This window comes from Anticarsia gemmatalis, chromosome 1 (assembly GCF_050436995.1).
Source record: "Anticarsia gemmatalis isolate Benzon Research Colony breed Stoneville strain chromosome 1, ilAntGemm2 primary, whole genome shotgun sequence".
In the NCBI taxonomy this organism is placed as follows: domain Eukaryota; kingdom Metazoa; phylum Arthropoda; class Insecta; order Lepidoptera; family Erebidae; genus Anticarsia; species Anticarsia gemmatalis.
The window spans coordinates 4,562,378-4,584,152 of NC_134745.1; the positions used below are offsets into that span (position 1 = coordinate 4,562,378).

At 34.2% G+C, this 21,775-nt stretch overlaps 2 protein-coding genes across 3 annotated transcripts in view; one reads left to right on the plus strand and one right to left on the minus strand.

Moving 5' to 3' along the window:
* On the plus strand, positions 1 to 11,746 carry LOC142972598 (uncharacterized). Its single transcript, XM_076113853.1, has 2 exons — positions 1 to 97; positions 224 to 11,746. The coding sequence occupies exon 2, from the start codon at positions 310 to 312 to the stop codon at positions 9,040 to 9,042; it is 8,733 nt and encodes a 2,910-aa protein (XP_075969968.1). The 5' UTR covers positions 1 to 97; positions 224 to 309; the 3' UTR covers positions 9,043 to 11,746.
* Rcd5 (microspherule protein Rcd5) overlaps positions 11,735 to 21,775 on the minus strand; it is an 18,952-nt gene continuing 8,911 nt past the window's right edge. The window contains exons 7-9 of one of the 2 annotated variants that reach the window (XM_076113866.1): positions 13,304 to 13,345; positions 12,208 to 12,423; positions 11,735 to 11,869 (exon numbers count right to left, since the gene is read on the minus strand). In XM_076113866.1, coding sequence (XP_075969981.1) covers positions 11,780 to 11,869; positions 12,208 to 12,423; positions 13,304 to 13,345 — 348 coding nt within the window. In that variant the 3' untranslated portion in view covers positions 11,735 to 11,779. The remainder of the gene's footprint in view (positions 11,870 to 12,207; positions 12,424 to 13,303; positions 13,346 to 21,775) is intronic. The other variant, XM_076113875.1, reaches the window with a different exon arrangement.

Genomic DNA, 21,775 nt, shown 5'->3' on the forward strand with positions numbered 1-21,775 from the left:
GCAACATTATAATTTATGGGCGACTTCAAAACGTAATAAATCGGTGTTTCCTTGGAAATAATATTGATGTTTAGTAAAATTATAAGAAATATAAAAGGTATAGCTCCTAATTCCAGTCAATACTGTATGTGATTAGTTTTTCAACCAAAATATACGAGGCCTATGTGGCATATTGTTTTGACAGTTGTCACTATATGAATCTAATATTTTGTTTATATTTCAGAATGGATGTGGTTTTCTGCAGCCCTGGTATTCTGTGTTATTCCAAGAAGTTAGTATTGGTATACAACTAAAAAATGTTAACACCGCATGCTAACATGTTTCCAAGTTACCGTGGCCATGGACGCTAAAGATTTAAGGACCGAATCTGCTCTGAGTGAACGCAACAATGACAGCAGCAAGTACTCTCAGAGCGGCGGCATTGCACTCCACTGTGACAGAAATAAATCATATCAGGATATCGGATCTAACTCATTGGCCAAAGTGGATGTACCGAGCTCGCGACCGTGCGCCGTCATAGGCCCCGATAGGATCGTGCCTCCGCCCGTATCCAGCGAAGCGTATTTAAAGAAAGGTCCAGCTGAACCATGGCCATGCATGGTCAATGCATATCGACGGCCACCCGAATACCCCCATAAATTGGCCAACTATCAAAACCCAACAAGAAATATATCTCCAAGACAAACATTCCAAGAGAACATGCAGCGTATCATGGTGCCACCTACTTACAACTCAGTGAAGATAAGTGATGACACCAACTACGCTCAGCTGTCTGACAGAAGCAATGCTCTACCTAAAAATATTAAGTTAAATGTGCCTCCAGAGGCAAAGTTCTGTGATGTGCCTTATACTGTTTACCCTCCTAGTAATGAACAAAAAAATGTGAAAAACCCTGAAATGTGTTTACCAAGTGTTAACCCAACTCTTACAAGGACTGTTCCACATGGATGGCCCCCAGGAAGTGTTAATATACGTCCTGCCAGGATGTACGGTGCCCCTGAACTATACCAATATCAAGAGTACCCAAGCTGTGCTGGCCCTAGGCCAGTAGTGCCTCGTCCCAACAGAACAGTTCCAGAAGAGTCGGGCTATGTGTATGATGTGCCTTTTTGTCATCAAGAGGGAAATATTCGCTTCAAACCGTACCCTACTGTGAAGGAAAGATTTCCGCAACAAAGGTATGAGTATATTGGCAATTATACTAATTCATTCCATCCACCTCCTACATTCCCTTCTCATAAATATGAGTTACAAAAACCTGTGCCGCCTCACCCGTATCCACCATACCCTCCCATTAAGTATCTGGATAGAGTTCCTGAGCCTGTCATGGAAGGTTACCAAAGAAACCAACAAGGTGGTTATAGCATACCGTATCGTAATCAAATAATTCATCCAAATTATGGGCCAGTTCTTACAAATGGCCCCCAAAACAAAATACATTCATACCCACCTGATGCTCACCTCAAAACTGTAGCTCCTAACAAACTACCTTATGATAATACTAAAGCTTATATTGAATATGAGAATGGTCGGCCCAAGATGTATACACAATCTGATAACTATCTTGTCAATGAAATGGGAAGAATGCATCCAATGAAAAGTCAAGTAATCATGCCTAATTATCCACCAATTAATATGCATAACATTCCTACAAATCCATACTATAAGAAAGACAATCAACATATGAAAAATTATGAATACATTCATTATAGGAGCATGGATCCTAATTTGAATATTCACAATCCTATGATGAGACATCCACCAGTGTTCTCACCTAACACTCTAGCCATTTCACCTACTGATTCTAGTGCTAGCAATGACACTGCACAAACACTAGGCACTTCACAAGAAGACTGCGGATATGTAAGTCAGTCATCTACTGCTAGTGTTAGAAGTATGGACTCTGGTATACACCGAATACCAAATGATTGTCTTAGAAAATATTATGACAATAGGTATGGACCAATTATTAGAACTCCATCTATGATGTCAAAGTCTGATATAAACTCCAATAGTCATTCCAAAGAGAAAAAGAATATAGATGTTAGACAATTTTTACAAATGTGGAATGAAGGGGATGAAGAAACTGATGAGAATAATTCTAAACAAATAATTATTTCATCAGGACCTAAAAGTGATCATAACTTGAGTAAAGCACATGAAGTCATGACCAGTAACCAAGAACAACTTTATGTTCTTGGTTTGGTTAATGTCCCTAGTGAAGAACTTGACAAATATGAACACATACAAAAAGTTTCTAAGTTGCCTGAAAACATCAAAGGTTATAATAATTTAGAGTTGCTGAGTCAGTTTGAGGAGGTCACTGAATCTTCAAACAAAACAAACTACAAACCATCAACTCCAAAAGATTTTCAAATGCCCTTGAAAGGAGTCCCTCTAAAACAACCACCTGGAATAGGGCCACCAAGACCTTTATCGCCTTTAGATGTGGAGGCTAAAATAAGTCAATCTGTAATTCACAAGGAAGTAGGGTGTAATTTTGAAATAAAACCTTGTAGCCCTAAAATGTTGAATGTAGAAGTAGCTACTCCAGTTCAAAATATATTAGCAGAAAGAGCCATAGAGAAAGTTACAAACCCTGTCATGTTAAAATCTCCGAGACTAAATAGTATAGATGAAAATATTGACTGCAACATGATGAAGAGACAAGATCATAGACTTAACATCAACAATGATCCAGTTAGGATTGCAAGTTGCAAAATGGTCAATACTCAGTTTTCTAATAATAACAGTATTGATGCAATCAAAAACAGTTACAGCTTACAAGATTTAGAGAGTAATTCAGGTTTATGTCTGGCCTCCCTACCTCGTCTAGATAATGACATTGAATTAAACTTCCCTGAAGTTAACCAACAGTTTATCAATGCAAATAAACCAGAGTCCATTGTTCTAACATCGTCTGTAAGAGATTTGCCTACTTTAGAAGTGTTAGAGCAGTCTGAAAGCCTGACCAAAGATACTGTAAATGATATTAATGCATTAACTCAAGATAATGAAATTATTAAATGTGTTGTGGATTCTGAAAAAGAATTTTCGAAGCTTAGTAAATATCGTAAAACGAAATCACACTCTGTAGATACGAAGGAGCATCATCATCACAATATAAATGCTGCTAGGACTGATAGTGTCATTATAAAAAATCCGGAAAACACAAAGAAACATGAAGAAAATTCTATATTTTCTCCAAATACTATGAATAGACAAGTTAGTGATATTCAACAAGTTCCAATAAATTTAACATCACAAGGAACTGTTTCAGAAAACGTGATTAACATACCAACTCATGTTAAAACCGATATTGTAAATAAAGAAAATTCGTCTGTCGAGAGCGCCATAGATTTTAGTTTAAATAAACAATCATCTAATCATAATGATGAGTGTACTCTGTCAAAAAGTGCAAAGGAATCCGAACTCGAGACATGTACTAATATTAAAACAGATCATTCAATTATAAAAGATAGTCCCTCTGATAAACTGCCTATTTTTTCTGAATGTAGTGAAAATACCCAGGACAATTTAAATCATGATAAGTTAGCACAAAACACTATTCGAAACCTAATAAAAAATAGTGATTCTGAATGTGTTGCACGAGACATCACCGAAGACAACAATAAATATTCGAGGTCTATAGAGCATCCGCCTCTTGACGATATTTTTATGGAGAATGCGTGTCTATCACCCCTGCACAGCGTAGAAGGAGTTGATGATGAAAGTGAATGTATGTCTCCTCCAGAAAGTTTGAAAGATGCTAATGATGTCAGTGGCGAGTCTGTGTTACCCATTGACTTCATGGAACCACCAGAGGAACTATTTGGCGCAGACGCCATCAAAAACAGTATTCTAATGGATGCTGATAAAAATGTCGATATCGTTGATACTCACTTGGACAAGCCAAACAACAGTTCTTTAGAAAGCGAACAAGACGATTATAAATCACATAATCAGAATCAAGATGTTGATGACACTGATAAAAGCGAAAATCATATCATTGATGTTACTGTTCCGGACTCTAGAGATGCTGGAGTTGACGCTGATTATTCTAATGTACTAAGTCCTAAACTTGCAAGCTTAGATCGGGTGATAGAAGCAGAATTAGACATGAATGCATCACACGATAATTCAGAAACGTATAGTTCAATCATTGAAAACGTTCCAGACTCAGATTCAACAAAAGGGTCAATATCAAATAGCAAGACTGATCTTTTGGCGAATAATGACTATAAAACTGATTTTGATATTGAACCTTGTTCACCAAAAGAAATCAAATCCTGCGAACCCCAGAGTCCCAATAGCGAACCCGAACATATCTTAGAAGAAACTGCTCCTGATTTAGATTTTCCTATTCCGAATAAGATTATTAGTCAAAGATCACATAGCCCAGATTACTTTCAATCTACCACTGATAAACAAGAATCCGAATCCTATTTAGTTTTAGCTTCTTCAAATAACATTTCGATGCAGAGTCCAAATAATATTAAGCCAGAGTCAGAGATTGCTCTCTCTGAAACGAATAGTTTAGTAGTGACTTCTTCAAACGATATTGAGATGCGTAACCATAATGATGACGACTTAACAAATAAAAGTGATCACCAAGATTTCCTTGACGAAGTATCAGTGTTTTCAACAAAGTTTTGCGATGTTGAAGAAAATGCTGCTGTAAATAATTTACCTGCCAATGAAGAAGACGTGTCACAAACGGAAATCTCAATACAATTGTCCACAAAAGAGAAAAGTGATACTAGAGTCACAAGATATTTATCCTATGGTAGTAAAGAAATGTACTCACCTTGGATTCAAAACTTAATCGTGTACTGTGAAGGAACTATTGGTATCGTGCCTGAGTTAAAAGAGAAGTCTGATATAGTAGAAATGGATATCTCGTGTGATTTTCATCACAGTCCCGCAAAGGATGATGATAACACACCCAGTCTTAAACAAGATAATACCAATATTTGTGAGATGCAGTATGATATTCAAAAAACGGGGATTGAAATCAGCGAGCCTTCAGCGATTAAGCATTCTCCCGAAGTTAGTATTTTCGAGACTTGTGATGACTCATTCAAAGCAACAGAAAATAAGAATGAAGATTGTATTGAGACCAATGAACAAAGCACATCGCACTGTACAAAAGAAGTAGAAAATTTGCAAAAGGACAGAGATATAGAAAATGAGCTTCATATAATAATGACAGGGTCTCCAATGATCACTGAAAGAACATCTGAACTGGAAAATTTTAGTAACAGCCAAGATGCAGTTACTAATAAAGCTGTATCAAGTTTGTCGCTAAAAGTACAAAAACAAAGGAAAACATTTTTAACGTGCCACCAAGAATCATTCGACGAGTTAGATCAAGCGTCGATTTTCGATGAAAACCAGTCCAACAGCAATGACGAAATATCTAAGCAATTAGAAGCTTTGGAATCTACGGAACCTACATGTAATGATAAAGGCCCTGATAACTGTGGGAAACCTGATTGCGAAGATGAACTTCATAGACAGTTAAATGACAACAATAAGATACCTGATGAATTAGATTGTCAATCTAGTCTCACCGAAGAACTTTCAAATAAGTCAGTTAAAGAGTCTGACGCGCATGATAGATTCGACAAACCTAATAGTCAGTCTAATTTGGAGGAGAAAATGTCTGATGACTCGGATAGTCAATCGAATTCTAGTGACGATATATCTAATCAGTCTGACGACTCGTCTCAAAGTAATGACGACACTCTTTCTGAATCAGATGGGTTGTCAGATGATCAGGAAGAGGTAGAAGCCGATGAGTCGGGCAAACTATCTCAATACGATGAAGGAATATCGGATCAATTGGAGAGACTTTCTAAGTGTGATGAAGGAATTTTAAACGAAACAGAGAGCCGATCTCAATGCAACGATAGTATTCCCGGTCAATTAGCAACGCTATGCGATCGCGATAATAAAGTACCTGATGAAGATAACCAGACTTATTTAGACAAGGATGAACAAGATCAAATGGACACACAACCGGTTTGTGACAAAAGTCTAAATGATTCAGTAGAGCATCAGCCTATTTGCGATTTTGTAAAACCAAGTGAAATGGAAACGCAATCTTATTCCAGCGACTTACGTCATGGAGACAGTCTGGAAGAACATTCAAATTCTGAAAAACACGTACTTGATCAACCTGATCCTGAAGTTAATTGCGATAATTCAAGAGTAAAGGAAGGAGATAAGCAGTGTGATTGCGTTGATGAAATACCTGACCTCGATGGTCAATCTAATATCAATGAATTAGTTCCTGAAAAAATTAAAAGTGAGTCTGATTGTTTGGACAAAACGTCTGAACATCTTGAAAATTCTAATGTTGATGACAATATTTCTGTCCAGAACGATAGACAAATTGATCATATAGAAACTGAGCTAGCTAATACCATTGAACCAACTAGCGATGTCGAATTACCCAACCCTTTGGATGGAGAACCTATTAACAACAATGAAACATCTAATGTATCGCCGAAACAACATACTGATTATAATGAAGATTCAATTGATAAGCATGATGAGCAGTCCAACTGCGATATTGAAATGCCTTGTGAAATAGCCCGTCAATCAAATGGCGTTGATGAAGTTCCGAGTCCATCAGATAAAATTTCTAGCAGCGCAGATAAACAAGATGACTGCTCAGACAGCAGTAATCACATCTGCGATGAAATTACTACTGACCACGTGAACAGGGAATCTGATTTCATCAATGAGATAATAGAGCCGTGGGATAAACAAACTAATACCTACGAGGAAATCCCTAAACAATCGGACTGTCGATTTAATTGTGACAATGATATATTAAGTCAATTGGACAAGCAGTCTAATTGCGATAGTGATTCACCAAGTGAAATAGATAAACAATTTGATGATAAAGATGAATTGACCAAGCATTCTGATATGAAATCCTATTGCGATGAAGTAAAATCTGATCAAGTTGAAAAACAGACTGATAATGGTGAAACACTTGAGCAATTAAATAATTTGTCTAATAGTAATGAGTTAACATCGGACCAATGTGAAACACAATTTAATTGCGAAAACATAGAAGAAGAATCGTCTACGGTCATGGATAAAGGAGAATTATCTTATGCTAAAACACGAACTAACCAAATTATAAATAAACAACGCAAATCTTTAAAGAGATCTTTGTCTGATTCAGCATTAAATATATACGGCAACAATGAATCTGCACATCAAGAAAACGAAGAAAGTGTTCAATTCGTTTTCCCATTAAAACGTAGGAAAGTAAATCATGTAGATAGCGATATATTGGCTCAAAATTTGTGCAATATTATACAAAGTAATCGTCGTAATTCTATTTCTTCAATATATAATGAAGAGAACGTATCTTTTTGTATTTTAATAGACAATAGTTGTATCATAGCAGAAGAAGAAAGTGAAGAACAAGAAAAAATATGCTACACAGAGTTGCCCGAAGAATGTCTTGCAGAAATTCAAGATGAGTTTGCCAAAAACGAGGAAAATGAAGAGGCAATTACAGAAGTCATGCCGCCTCCGCAAGACGAAAATAACTGTGAATATTCAGATTCTTTTGCAATGCAAAGTGAAGATGAAAAGACGCTTGAAGAATCCTGGGTTGAAGACGTTGCTTGCGTGGAAACGGTAATTAGTGATGATATTGCAGAAGATATTGAAATTTCCAGCCAATCATCTCCTAAAGATGAGATGTCTGATAATGATGAATCAGGAGTTTTCAGTAGCAGCGAACATACTGATAAAGTAAGATATATCTATGGCAATAAAATGTGCAATGATGATGCTCAATTCGTTGAAACTCTGTACAATACGCCACAAATGAACGTTAATAAAACATTGGGTGACAGGGAAACCTTAACTTCCGGTGAATATTACGATAACGATTCTTTGGAAAAAATATTATCTGAATCTAATGAACCAGAGCTATCGCCTTATGTGCCTGAATACATAGAACCTGTATATTCACCCAGACTAGTTGACGTTAAAGAAATAGCAGATGACAAAGAAAATATGGATATAGAAGCATTTTCTCCTCTTCAGAATAAACTTGATCCATTAGAGGAAGTCGATACGGGTGCGGATGTAGTAACTCAGGAAAATATAAATACAAATCATATATTACACGAAACTCAAGATGGCACTGTACACTCTTGCGAGTCCAGTGTCGATGATGTTTTCACGTACAAAGAGAATGATAGCAATACAAACTACATCACTTCTAGTTCTCCGGAAGTATCCTCGACAACGTCTGAAGAAAGAAATTCTGCTATTTTATTAAAAATTACTAATTACAAGGGTTCTAGAACTGCCCAAATTAATGATATTAGGAGAGATAACAAAAGACCAAGTTGTAAATTCACTGAAAATCAAGGCTATGTACAGTCGCAATCGAATTACTCTGCGCATCGTCCGTTATTAACAAAGGCAGCTCAAAAGTACATTCCACCTTTAAAAGAATCTATGCGCGACCTTAAAGTTAAACTTTCGCTACCTCAACACAGTCTAATAAAACTTAAACAATTAAAAAAATCCAAAGATGAACCAAAGGTTTGTAAGCAAAATGTTTCTGTTCCTAAAGTTTCTAAGAAACCAAAGCCTAAATTTGAGGACGTTCTTAAAAGTATAGATGAAATACAGTTTAAAATGCATAAAGAAAAAACCAAAAAAACAAAGAAATCTATTCCTAAGGTAGTAATTAAGAAAAATGAGAACGGTTCTCATTATGCTAGTACTTCAAGTAATAAAGATGAATTTAATCCGGACTTGACAGGTAGGAAGTGGCAACCGTGGGTATTTATAGAGAAAAACCATTTCATTGACAAAATGGCTATGAAAAACAAAACAAAAGCTGTGTACAGTCATAGAAAAAAGACATACGTTTTAGCGGAGAAGTTTCGGAAGTATAAGTCTGTAAACAGCGCTAAGTTTGTGATATCACCGCCGATATCAGACTGTCCTTCTACCGGACTTAAATATACCATAAGATTGAAACATACTTACTGAGGTAGTTTGTTTTGAATACATCGGGTTTATCAATCATGTTAAACAGCCATATTGGCTATGTTAATGGATCCCACCCTAAGAAGGTCTCGTATCATCATTCCTACGATTCCATTGTAGTTTTTATTTTAGTAGTTACCCATATTAGTTTGTAGTTTGTATATTGAAGCCAAATTCTGTACTAAGTGTGATATGGAAAAGAAGAAAGACATTGAATCACAATGTTTGATAGTGCAATTTGATCTGATCTGTATTTTGTTACTATGTTACAAAGTTTATTGAAATCGTTTTACCTGCTGTCATTCCATTTTTATTAGTGTTATTTTAATATTATTTATTTGATAGAGTTGCACCTTCAAGAATTTAGGTAGCCATAATTTATGAGTATTATCGATGTTTTTTATTTTCAAATAATACTTACTGATATTTCTAATTATGTTTATTTTAATTATAGTGTTTTCGTAGAGTATGTATTGGCGATTGTTGGTAATTTTGATTAAAATGTATTGGCGGCGGAGTTTTCACATGTCACACGAGAAGCGTATCTAATTGATAAAAATGCTACCTATAGAACCTATGACGTATAGGATCGGAAGCTGTAAGAGGAAGCGTACCTAATAAAGTGTTATAGTATAAATAAAAGAGAAAGATAAATCTATAAAGTAACATATTTTAGAGTATATTTAATCAGAGTTTTATTTATATCGTAATGATCACTCCAATTCCATGAATACACATCGTAATCCTCCTTTTGTCTTCCGTCGCCAAAGATGAGAGTAGTGTGTCTTGCGCATTGTGGTGCTTCAAAGTCCATGTAGATGGTAGCTATTGTGTACGAGATGCATCAACTTTGCACCTCCCGCCAGCACCTCGTCATTGATAGATAACATGTCCTAAGAACGGTAAGCCAGCAGCGGGCGGTACAAAGTAGATGCACGTATACTTAATGATATTTATCTAGGCGGTATAATCACTCGTGTAGTTTGATGGTGTTTGTTATTTTAGTGGTAGAAAGGCCGATACCATCGGTACGGTCAACAATATTGCTCACATAAATTGTAAGCACATGTTTAATCATATCTATGTGTATTGATTTGACTGTGACATGTGTATGTACCTATGTATTGTGTAGGTGAAGTACAAATATTGCACACTTTAATTGTTAATACCTTATAATCTTAACATGTATATTTTAGGAAAATGTTCGTTCAATATCATTCAATAATTTTGATTGTAATGATGTTGCATTGAAACAACATAGTGTAGGTAGGTAATAAAATTAAAGCGTGAAATAACCAAAGCCAATACTCAGAAATAATAGATGTTGAGAAAGTGTGTAGGTACTTTGAATTTATACCTACTCGGCATCACATCGCTGCCTTAACGTTGGGCACCGGCCAGACACAGTCATAATGAATATATCCAACTATATAATTTAGATAACGATCATTATATTTATAAAACAAGGCATCCAGAATGTTTGTCTGGCATATTTTCATATACGTACCTAAGTTGCGAAGTTTGAAATAATAAATACTGAGCGTCCCGACAGAGGTACCATTGATATAACATATGAGCTCGGCAATGAGCGCCGATAGTGCCTTTTACATCATTCTGATATTATAATATCAACTGTATATTTAAGTATAAACACTATTATATCTTGATACATTTGGCCATTCAATGAACATTTTGGAAATATCTGTTGATCTCATAACAACAAGGCACTCAGTTTCATATTTTGCCTTATTGTGCCTATAAATATATTTTATTATTAAATACACTATTTTGATATCATGTACAGGGTGTTCAACTAATTAATATACCAAATACGTGCTTTTAAGTCCTGCATACATGTATGTATTTGCAAAGTGTTGCCTTCATAGATAAAATATTTTAGAGTTAACTATTATAAGTATGTAATTGATATATTTTAAAAACGTGTTATAAATATCGAGTGATCGGTCGAACTGTTTAATTTATTTGTAAATCATAGTTATTGTATGAGGAACTGTAACTGTAAGTGATATTTTTAAGTTTTATGGATAATAAATGTACAAAGGTAAAGTTAAGAAGCGCATTAATTAATTGTGTGTCCAGTGAGGGATGGACATGAACCTCATTTTGTGTTGAGGCTAAATATTTACCAAATTATGATTTTCTAGAACCACTAGTGTATGTAATGTAATGATTGCGAGTGAGAGGTGGGACTGCGGTCTCGGCTCTCTCTCGGTGACTGATGACTGATTACTTCACGTTTATTTATCCATACATAGTTTAACTCACATAGTAATTTCGATACATGTATGTTTGTTACGCACTATTGAGTGGATTGTTGTTTTATTTTCCTGCACTTGTTGGCCATTGTTATAACTTTAAGTTAATCTTATCTATATTCTATTGTGGTTAAATTATTTTAATTAAGGGTTACGGATTAGTTATTACTGATTTTAAATATTAGGTATTTGTTTTTGTCGTTTAAATATTAATGCATATCTTCTTATGCCAGTAACGCACGTGATAATTGTATGGTGATAGATATAATATTGGACACACTTGCTCTAAAACTGAGTGTTTATAAACTTAAGTGTGACACAGTTATATTGTTAATTAATGGGAAGTAATTATGTATTACATTTTCGAGTGGTAACTAGTTTTGAAAATTGTTCTATAATTGACCAAATAAATAAATGTGTTCTCAGTAAAATACGTTTATTATTTATTAATAAGTCATTATCATTTATACAGGTATGTTCACTTTCACAGCTTCTTGACGGATGGCGCTAATTAATTCTTGATTCACCAGAAATATGAAGCGAAGTCCGGCAATCTGTACAAAACAAAACAATACGTCAAGCTCTTTAAAACCAGTTCTCCGTATTTCAATATAGTTACTTTACAGGCCTAATTTAAGGTTAAACACACCACGGGAAGTTTGTATTTATAAACCAATTACCCCACCGAATTCATTGAAATTATTATTAACCATTATAGACTATTTTGGTAATCGCACCACTAATCCTATGTACTCGTTGCATACATAGAGGCTACTAAAATAATGATAAGTAGGTACACAATGTAATGATAATCACGCAACGTTTAAAACTAGGCTTGTGTAACAATAGACGCGATAAAATCAGCAAATCTAATGATACGTGAAATATTTACCTCAATGATACTGTTGTGATTGAGCTTCACCTTGTTGCCCGGGAGCACGGGCCTCCCATCAACGAATATCGGTCGTTTACCCTCCGACGACATGAAGAAGTCGCCACCGTTCCTCAGCCGAATGGTAGCTTGCTTGCGCGACACCTTCGCCGCAGGACCCTCCAGAGTGAGGTCCACGTCGATAGCATGGTCCCGAGTGCTACGACCCACCGCGATCTATGACAATGAAAAGTATACAAATTATAAAACTGCTTTATCTTTGGTATGCACCTAACATTTACGTACATGTTGACTTTATAGAGAACATAACATTTATAAGTTCATTATCATTGCTGCATGTAAAAACAACACTGCTGCATACCTATGTACTTTGTTATGTACTATGGTCGTATGTGTTTACGTCGACGACGACATCGCGCACGGTATTAAACTAATTATTACCGTGAGCCATAATGCACTCGCTAATTGACATGCTTGATTAAAATGGAATGGAACCGAGGGAACAACTTTCGTCGTAAAACTCACCCTATCTAGGCAATAATTCTAGTAATTCTCGAACGACGAATCGAAACGCACAGAATTCAATAACGTTCAAAAATTGAAATAACTCCAAGTGCATCAAATAAAATTCACGTTTTACTGATAAATGCGTACCTGTGCACATAGTTACCCACGTGTGGTAATAATGAGTAACGTTATATATCTTAGTTCGCATGACTCCAACAGAAGTCATCAAACTACTGAAAACACCACTAGCACCAGCTTTGCGTAAAATCGACGTTTATTAAACACGCACACAAGCAATTAAAACACAATCGAAATCGGAAACTAATTAACGTAGGCACTCTGAAACGAATGGTTCTGATAATGGCCGTTTAAAACAATACCTGGTTAAAATAATTTATTATGGCATGGAACCGTCAGCACACAAAATATAATATGTATGTTATATACTTTTATTTACACTTGTTTTATCTGTTCCGTGACTGTTAAATATTCTTTAAAATATGAAGTGATGAGGTACACTCGGTTTCAAAATAATAAAAATAAAATGAATGAACCTGTCATAATAATCATTTAGGAAGTTTGTACCTACCTTGACGTCGCTGAGCTTGATTTTATGCGCGGGTGTGATTGACTGTACAACAATGATGATATTCGTTAGTAGGTATTGTTAATAACATACCAGATAGAGTTGTTGACATACTAATTGAACTGATAGTGTTATCAAGTGACTAGTTATTCGTAAAGCTACTTATAGTGCGTAAATGTACCATTTGTATTATTGTTTCTATAATTTGCGCTCGCTTGCTGTTTACCAACATTTTAAAGATAGTTATTTATTTTTTATATAACTAGATCTCCTGACACTATGGCCAATTAAACATCTTTAGAATACAAACGAGGTTGCTTTATTTCATATCTTTTGAACTGGCTTTGAATATTTACAAAATAATTAATTATAAATGTTTTGTGCGGTACTGGAATGTGTTTGTTTGTCACACTTAGACAAAAGGCGGATCTAAACTGTAGTATAAGTATGCTAATAAATCTTCTTACTAACTTACAACAGAGTATTGTTCGTCGTTATTTCATTCAAATTGACTATTAGTCTAACCGACAATAACTAACGACTGTTTAAAAAATAGTATCAAGAGAATAGCATTTTGTAAAATTGTCTTATAATATATTGCGTTTTTATTCATTAAGTTGGACAAAAAACAGTGAATGCTTTTGTAGCAGACATTTAAAAGTAATTACGTTCTTATTACATCACAAAGACTCTACAACCAAGACAAAACAATAACCACAGAATTAGTAGTTTTTTATTATTTTTTATTAAAATCAGTACCAGTCTGTTTTATATTTCGACGGATGTTAACACAAACAGGAAGCGAAGCCATAAAACATTAATAAAACAACCTGAATATACATTTACATTTCCTATATTTGAACAAAATAACACATCAGCTGTGAAATTTCGCTACGATCGTCCTTCTAGTGAGGAAGCATCGTAGAATACGTACAGATTAAACATGACAATTTAATTAGAGATCTGTTTTATCTACAATATAATTATGAAAATATTTTGACAAGATAGCGAGCAGAAGTTCATGTTAATATTACTGGACAGAAAAATAGTATGATGTAAGATTTATATTACGATATAAAAAGTCACTGATAACAGTAATAAATTCTTAAATTTTGTCGGTTCTCCTTATTTACACGCCAATTCTTTTAATATACACATTTGCAAATATTTGCGAATGTCATGGCAACACTAGTGGAAGATTTATTCGCGCCAGTCCAGTCAGTTGAGCTCTACACAGCGAACCGCATGGACGCACGTATTGGATACAACTTTACAAGCTACGTCTCGAATTTACGAGAAGATATAGTTAAGAATTTAAAATATTAACCACGAAAAGCCATGCCAAACTACTAGCAAATAAAAAAGAAACTGGACGAAAATGGGGTATAACAGGCAGCAAGTTTTTTTTTTCGCTTAAAATACCGTTTATGAGATGATAACTAAATTGTTAAAGCGAATAAATTGTTTTTTATTTTGTTTTTTCTATCTGTATTAAATAGAGAATAATTAAATTAGAATACCAAGGAATGAAATACAAAACAATAAAAGCTTATTTATTGCATACTGAATTACTGACAACAAACACTGACGTGCAACTGAAATGAAATGGTCACAAAAGTACTGTTTATTTATTCTGTTTAATAATATGTTAAATGCTATTACCTAATGAGGTATTTCGTTTAATATGATTGATTGTGAGTTAGTTTGCATTAAGCAATTGGCTGGTACCGACATCGACATGCAAATAGCTGTGATTTGTAATTCACAAACACTTGCCGGTTAAATTCGTATATATGCATATGGCGCCCGCGCCGGGTACGTCAACCTATTTTTTTATTATATTAATTTCATTACCTACACTGTGTAAAACAAAGCGTTTATTTAATAAAGGTGATAATTATAATAAGTCGAAGGAAACAAAGACTCCCTATTCGTTATCGATAAAAGGAATCATAAAACACACATTAGTCGGCCATCGATCACGATAAATACTGTAAGTATCTAAGATTATAGCTACTTAAATAAATTATATCTTCATATCCTCATGCATATCTATATATTAAAAGCGATTATAAAACTATGTCCTTGAAAAGGGAGTTGTATGAAAAAATATGGAATACAATCACACTGTACACGAAATGTAAAAGTACCCGCACCGGTATAAAATAGAAAAATGTACGAGTTTCTAAATATACTACACCTGCCTAAACAATTATGTACTGAATGCGAATAGGCGTCTGAGTATATAATAACTAATTTATTAACTAACAAGTAAATAATTACAAACTTAAATTAACCACAAGACCATAAGGCCAGTATTTGGACAGGTGTGCAACACAATATCCGCTAATAAATAATAGGTACTGAATAAATATATACCTCCGTTACACGTTAATACACAACAACGTTTGAAAGTTATTGGAAAATTACCAGACGAATAAAACATTTGTGAGTTGTTCAGTCAGAAGTACTTATTTACCTACTGAGTTGTCGGTGCAATTCACGATATCAAGTCGACACTCGACGTGGTCTTATCAATAAACCGAGGTAATTAAACGCTCACTTATCAAATAAATATGCTTACTTTTGAAAAACATGTAAACAGCCGTCCGCGATAAACGTTGCCACATGTAGATATCATTCAAAGGCAATAATCGCACCGTTATAAAACACAAGTATAGTAGTACACTTGACGGTCGCATATTTACATGTTTTCTAATATAAAACAAAGCAGTTACAATACACGCGTGAATAATTACTGTTAAAATTTAATTAGTATTTTAAGTTGCGTATAATCGAGCGACATTTGGCCCGTCCTTGCGGCTAATGTTATTCTACCCTCGCGTTGCGCGCAAACAATCGACAAATATGAGAATATATTGTAATCTACCATCATATTTTAATGTTGCTTGTACAACGACTTTATTTTCGAATTTGGCAAACGTGGTCGGTTAGTCGTGTGCAGTGTGTAGAGTTGTAGAACATTCGGTGTCACGTGGTGTCAACGTTTTTACTATTGTACTTATTTACGGAACCCATTAGCGCATTAGCACCATTACCTGGGTGGTAACGGTAACGTTCTCGTTTGTACTTTATATTGTACTAAGTGCAACACCCGTTACGCTGTCACATACTTACTTATTCACTAGTGTTTTGGAAGTTTTACTGTTAATACAAACGGGGTTACGAACTTTGACAGTTTCTGACGATAAAATCGATGAATATTCCACATATATCCTCACTAGACGGTAGGTGAAGTCTACGTCTGAACAATATTTGTGTTACCTTGATAAAAGAAACAATATTGTTTGAGCGTGACGCGGTTCATTTAATTATATTCCCGTTGTTATTTGCAGATGATTTTGTAATTGTTATCGTTTCTAGATAAGTTGTTTAATATTAAGTAATGGAGTGTTACGATTGTGAGTTACTCGAAGTAGTTGTAAGTGCATAAATACATTATTATATTGTAATACTGCGCACTTGAGTTGTTAGTAAGTACAAATACAAAGCGGCAAGTAAAAGTAGTTATTCAAAGTAACACTATTATTGTTGTTTTTAAAGGTAAATGCAACCTTCAACCACCGTGCCTTTAAAGACTTCCATCTGTTGACAAATATCAAAAAGCGTCATAAATCAAGCTTACACAATTTTGTGAAATGATGTCATTTTGAACACGTGGAATAACATTTTTTATTGTGAAACTAGTAAATAAATCATTATATACAATGGTATAAGCTCTAAAATCATTACCAATGTCAAAGTTGATAACAATCGGACACAAAAACGCACATAAAAGTGTTTACCGGTGGGTAGTTAAGGAAACCTACCAATAACACATAGTGATATATTAAGTAGAGCTGTCACGATTTAATATAACTTCGAAACTACAGTCAAATGTAGAAAAAAAGACGTTTTAACACATGGCAATATTTTTTCCAAAAATTCTACTTTCTGCCTCTTATTCCACCTGCAGTCATGATAAGATTGATCTGAATAAAGGCATATTAGTGCAATCAACTGCGCCTAAATAAGTACATAAAACTTCGCTCATTTGTTTTTTCCGCGAGGAAATATCAAACCATCCAATGGAAATATAATTTCGTTATCAGATTTTATTATGAAGTACGTATAGGTAAATAATTAGAAAAGATTAATGACATCCGTTTTGTACAGTATAATAGCAGGAATAGACGTATTCAATAAAAAAGTAATTGTGAAAAGCTGGAATATAATTGGAAAATTGAATTACAAGGTTACGAGAAGCAGTTATAAGGTAGGTATATTAAAATCGCCACGTACGTGAACATTGCAGTTAAATGTTACAACTGTCAAGAGCGGCAGTTATTGTAAAAATAATTATTTGTCAATAAAAAAAAAAAATACTACGCATTTTTATTCTTAATTTTTCTATTTGTTCCTATTTCCTTTATTAATGTCCAGTAAGTTGCTGTCTGAGGTATTCGACACTTCAAAGGCCTACAACAACGGCAGCTTCCATGTTCAAGCAATGAAAGGGTTCGTCTATACTCGTTATTCAGAGTGTATACCATTGAGAAGACGTCTTGTCAACAACCTCTTACAGATTGGACAAAAAAAACTAAAATTGAATATTGTTATAGTTACAAATTTCTAATTCGAAGAAAATTAATCTGGAAAGACGCAGTTGAAGACCTACTATGGTTCGAGAAAACAAAATTTTCACGTTAGGTGTTTGATTAATTATGACCTTTTCCTATCATATTTTGACTCGGAGTAGGCAGCACCGAATAAGCATGCCGGTAGAGTTGTGATGGGACACAAACGAAATTTCAACGACTATTCGTTTCGTTTTCGTTGATTATAAGGCATCTGCTCATCCTGACTCTAATTGAAAAAATATGTTGCGTCGCTAACTTTCTAAAACACGAGGAAACCCTAAAATAAATTAATATCGGAGCTACGGATTTTTTGTCGACATAGATCTACGCTTTGTAATAAATAAAAAATATTATATGCTTTCGAATTTTACACAACGTTGAAATATTACTATCGGCTATATAATGATCGTGCATTTTACATCAGATAACATTTTTATTTGACGTATAATTCTCTTTAATACCACTTTGTTGACCTTTTACAATGATATAGATATGACGTATGTACAAATACGAATGTTTTAAATGATATTTCAAAACTCCAAAATAAGGGTTCTATAAAAAAAAATTAAAACATTAAGTTAATTAACCTTAAATGGTCAGTGAAATGGAAAAAATTATGTCGTCATGAACAAGTACATTTATGTGCACAAGATAGCAGAGTATTTTTTACTGCAATCGTATATTTATTATTGGTCTGACAGAATTTAATTTATCATGGAATACTTTTGTTCTACATAGTTTATATGTTTTTAATACTTGGATCTTCCCACGACTTCGTGTGGAATGTTGGTGGTTTTTAACTGTCAAGTTGAATTCGAATCCTTTGACCAGTTTCTGCGAGATAGAGCAAAATAACAATATTTAAGTAAGGGTTTCATCAATATTCCTCTGGGATTCTTTATAATACAATAATACTAGATTTTTAATAGATTTATTGATATTATGGTCTAAGGTCGTGTAGTGCAGTTACGAGTCTTACGACATAGGTACTCGGAGTAATCTCACCTCGTATCGAACGTCTCGAACGATAACGTCTCCATCGTAAAAACGTGTGCGATTCTCAAACAAATCTCCTATCTTACTAAGAAACTTACTATAAATACATCTGGATGATTAAAATATAGTAATATGATATAAGTTCAGCATAATAAACTGGAATTTTATATCATAAATTAAATTTTTAATAATTACATTACGTATATTTAGAGTATTGGACATAATAATTTACTACTATTTATTTAAAATACAACGACCTCAAACACAGGATGTTCCATCAATTTATTATTATAGTTAAACAGATTTTGATAAGCAATATGATTTGCCAAAATACTGAGTAGTAGACAAATAAAATATGTACATAAGTAGGTACGGGAACTACAGGTTACACTTATAACAAATTAATTTATAGTTCTGCTTTGAATGGCATAACGTTAACGAGGACCTTATTACGCTCAGCATTCCAGTATTCCTAATTGGGATAGCAGGTATTACCTAGGTATTGGTGTCACCTACATGGCTTCCAAGTTCTAACATTTTACATTAAAAGACATCGATGTCGCCATTCAACAACTAGAAATACCAGAATAGAAAATAATAGATATCATCCAATGAATAAGTAAATAAGTCAACGAATATCCGCTACTCGCTAGCAACTTCTGAAAAGCAATTACATTTCGATGTCGCGGCTTACTATTTAATTCTATAATTTAGTCTGAGTACCTTCGAGTTGTAAATCAAATTACGGTGAGTATCCCGTGCCAACGGTTAGCGGTTACAGTTGAACTCAAACAGAACACGGCGCGGAGACAACGCACCGAACCGAGACTCTAACCTGAATAGCTGAATCCGGTTTGTTGTCAACATATTTTATTAACATTGATACTAATATGGCACGCTTCACGGAACCTACATGTCAATAACTTTAGCGCCGAAAAGGTATTCTTATTTGTCAACTCGGTAATGCATACTCTGCTTCCCCGAAATGCATGACGCAACGCATCCAATGCTACGTGCTCTAAACGCGCACGGCTAAAACCCCTCTATGTATGTAACGCACTCGATGCACAAAACGCGTGTAAACGTATTAGTTTTCATCGCATCTAACTCTCTTCTAAAATGATGATCCTACTTCTAGATGAAACTTAAATGAAGTGCCTTCAACTGAACTGTAAGTATAGTCGGGTAAAAAAAAACAATCTTACTTGAGTTCTTCACTTCACACTATCAACATACATTTTATGTATGCATGTAGTATAAAAAACGGTTAATATAAAACGATAATGCGTTGAGCAAGATGGGCAAGTATCAGAAACTTCGCCGAGTGGATTCACCGGACATTGACCAAGTTCCACAAGTTTACCATTCCATTCTCTATTGATACATGTTGTTTTGAATATCCAATTCAGTGGTAATGCCCAAACAATCGCCTTGTTATAAAAGAATGTTATGTAAACACTACAGCGGCAAACAGTGGCCATTTCTCAAAACACGTAGGTACGACAATACGATTTGCGTTCGCTATGTACTTATTACTAGCCGAGTAGTGAATTGTTAACTCACCGACGGTAAATACAATAAAAATTTTATATCCATAATTATATCTTTGATAATAATTATAAATCATTTTATGTTTTTAGATCGTTTACATAGATAGTGCGTAATTATTCGGTGAGAAGGTTTCAAAAAGGTCCATTTAACGAAAAAATATAGTAATTGTGACTCGTTTCTGTATTGTGTTTATTCTGAAATACGTAGTGAATCCACCTTACAAATTAACAAGTTTCACACTGACTATGTTGTTTAATTTGCGTGAAATTAATAAAATTTGCATTTTATTTAATTTAAATTCCTGATTGTGATACACAAACGTGTCTTTGTCAATGAGTGTTTGTTAAAGAAACAATTTTTTTATTAAAAAAGCATGAGACAATTAAACATTCTGGCTAGTTAATTATTCATACATGAGATTTAGTTTTTAACATCTAAACAAGAACCGAATGTTCTAGTGAATATAACATTTCAGATCAAAACTTGAGTATAAGATTGTTTACAATAGACTTGTATAACGGTAAGGTGTGCAAAGTAAATTACCATTCCCTATCCTGTGACACATTTCCTTCGCTCATTAACATGTGAATGACAGTTTCATGGAAATCAACAAACTAGGTTAAAGCCAGAGGTTATAAGATTGAAGATGTAGATAAGTACACGTTTTCTTAAAAAAACAAGGTTCTTTTTCGTCATACTGAAGTAAACGTAGAATTTTCGTAAGTTTTGGAATCATAATCTCGTTAGCTCTACCCGACATTTTTTACGTGGTTTGTAAACTTTGTAATCATGGGTCTTTCCATGTTTTTTTCAATACTCATGAAAACTACAACCGCTATTATTTAGTTATTTTCTACTCTAACAACATCAAATAAAATCTACCACACTATTGGAAAGGACTAAGTATATTGCATCCATATGTATAAACCCAATAAACCAAAAAAATACTAATTGAAAGGTGTCAAGTAATTCCCAACTTTAGTTATAAAATTAAACCGTAACTACACCTCATTAACAAATTGTAATGTGAAAACCAAAGGATTTACATATTATTATGTACATAGTATGTACGCACGTAGTTTCAGGTCAATTGTACAGTCACATGTAGGTCAAGAGAAACTTATTCGATTATATAAATAGACAGCTAACTAACCAAATTCTTTTAATTAAGTATATCTATTAACTGAAAATATACTCCTGTTATACAGGAGTAGCAGTCCTAATAAAATACGCCATTGTGAAAACAACTTTTTCCTAAATACCAGCCGGCGAAATACGAAGAACAAAT

What these genes read in the sequence shown, in the direction of transcription:
- LOC142972598 (XM_076113853.1), top strand. Translation starts at nt 310, where the DNA reads ATGCTAACATGTTTCCAAGTTACCGTGGCCATGGACGCTAAAGATTTA.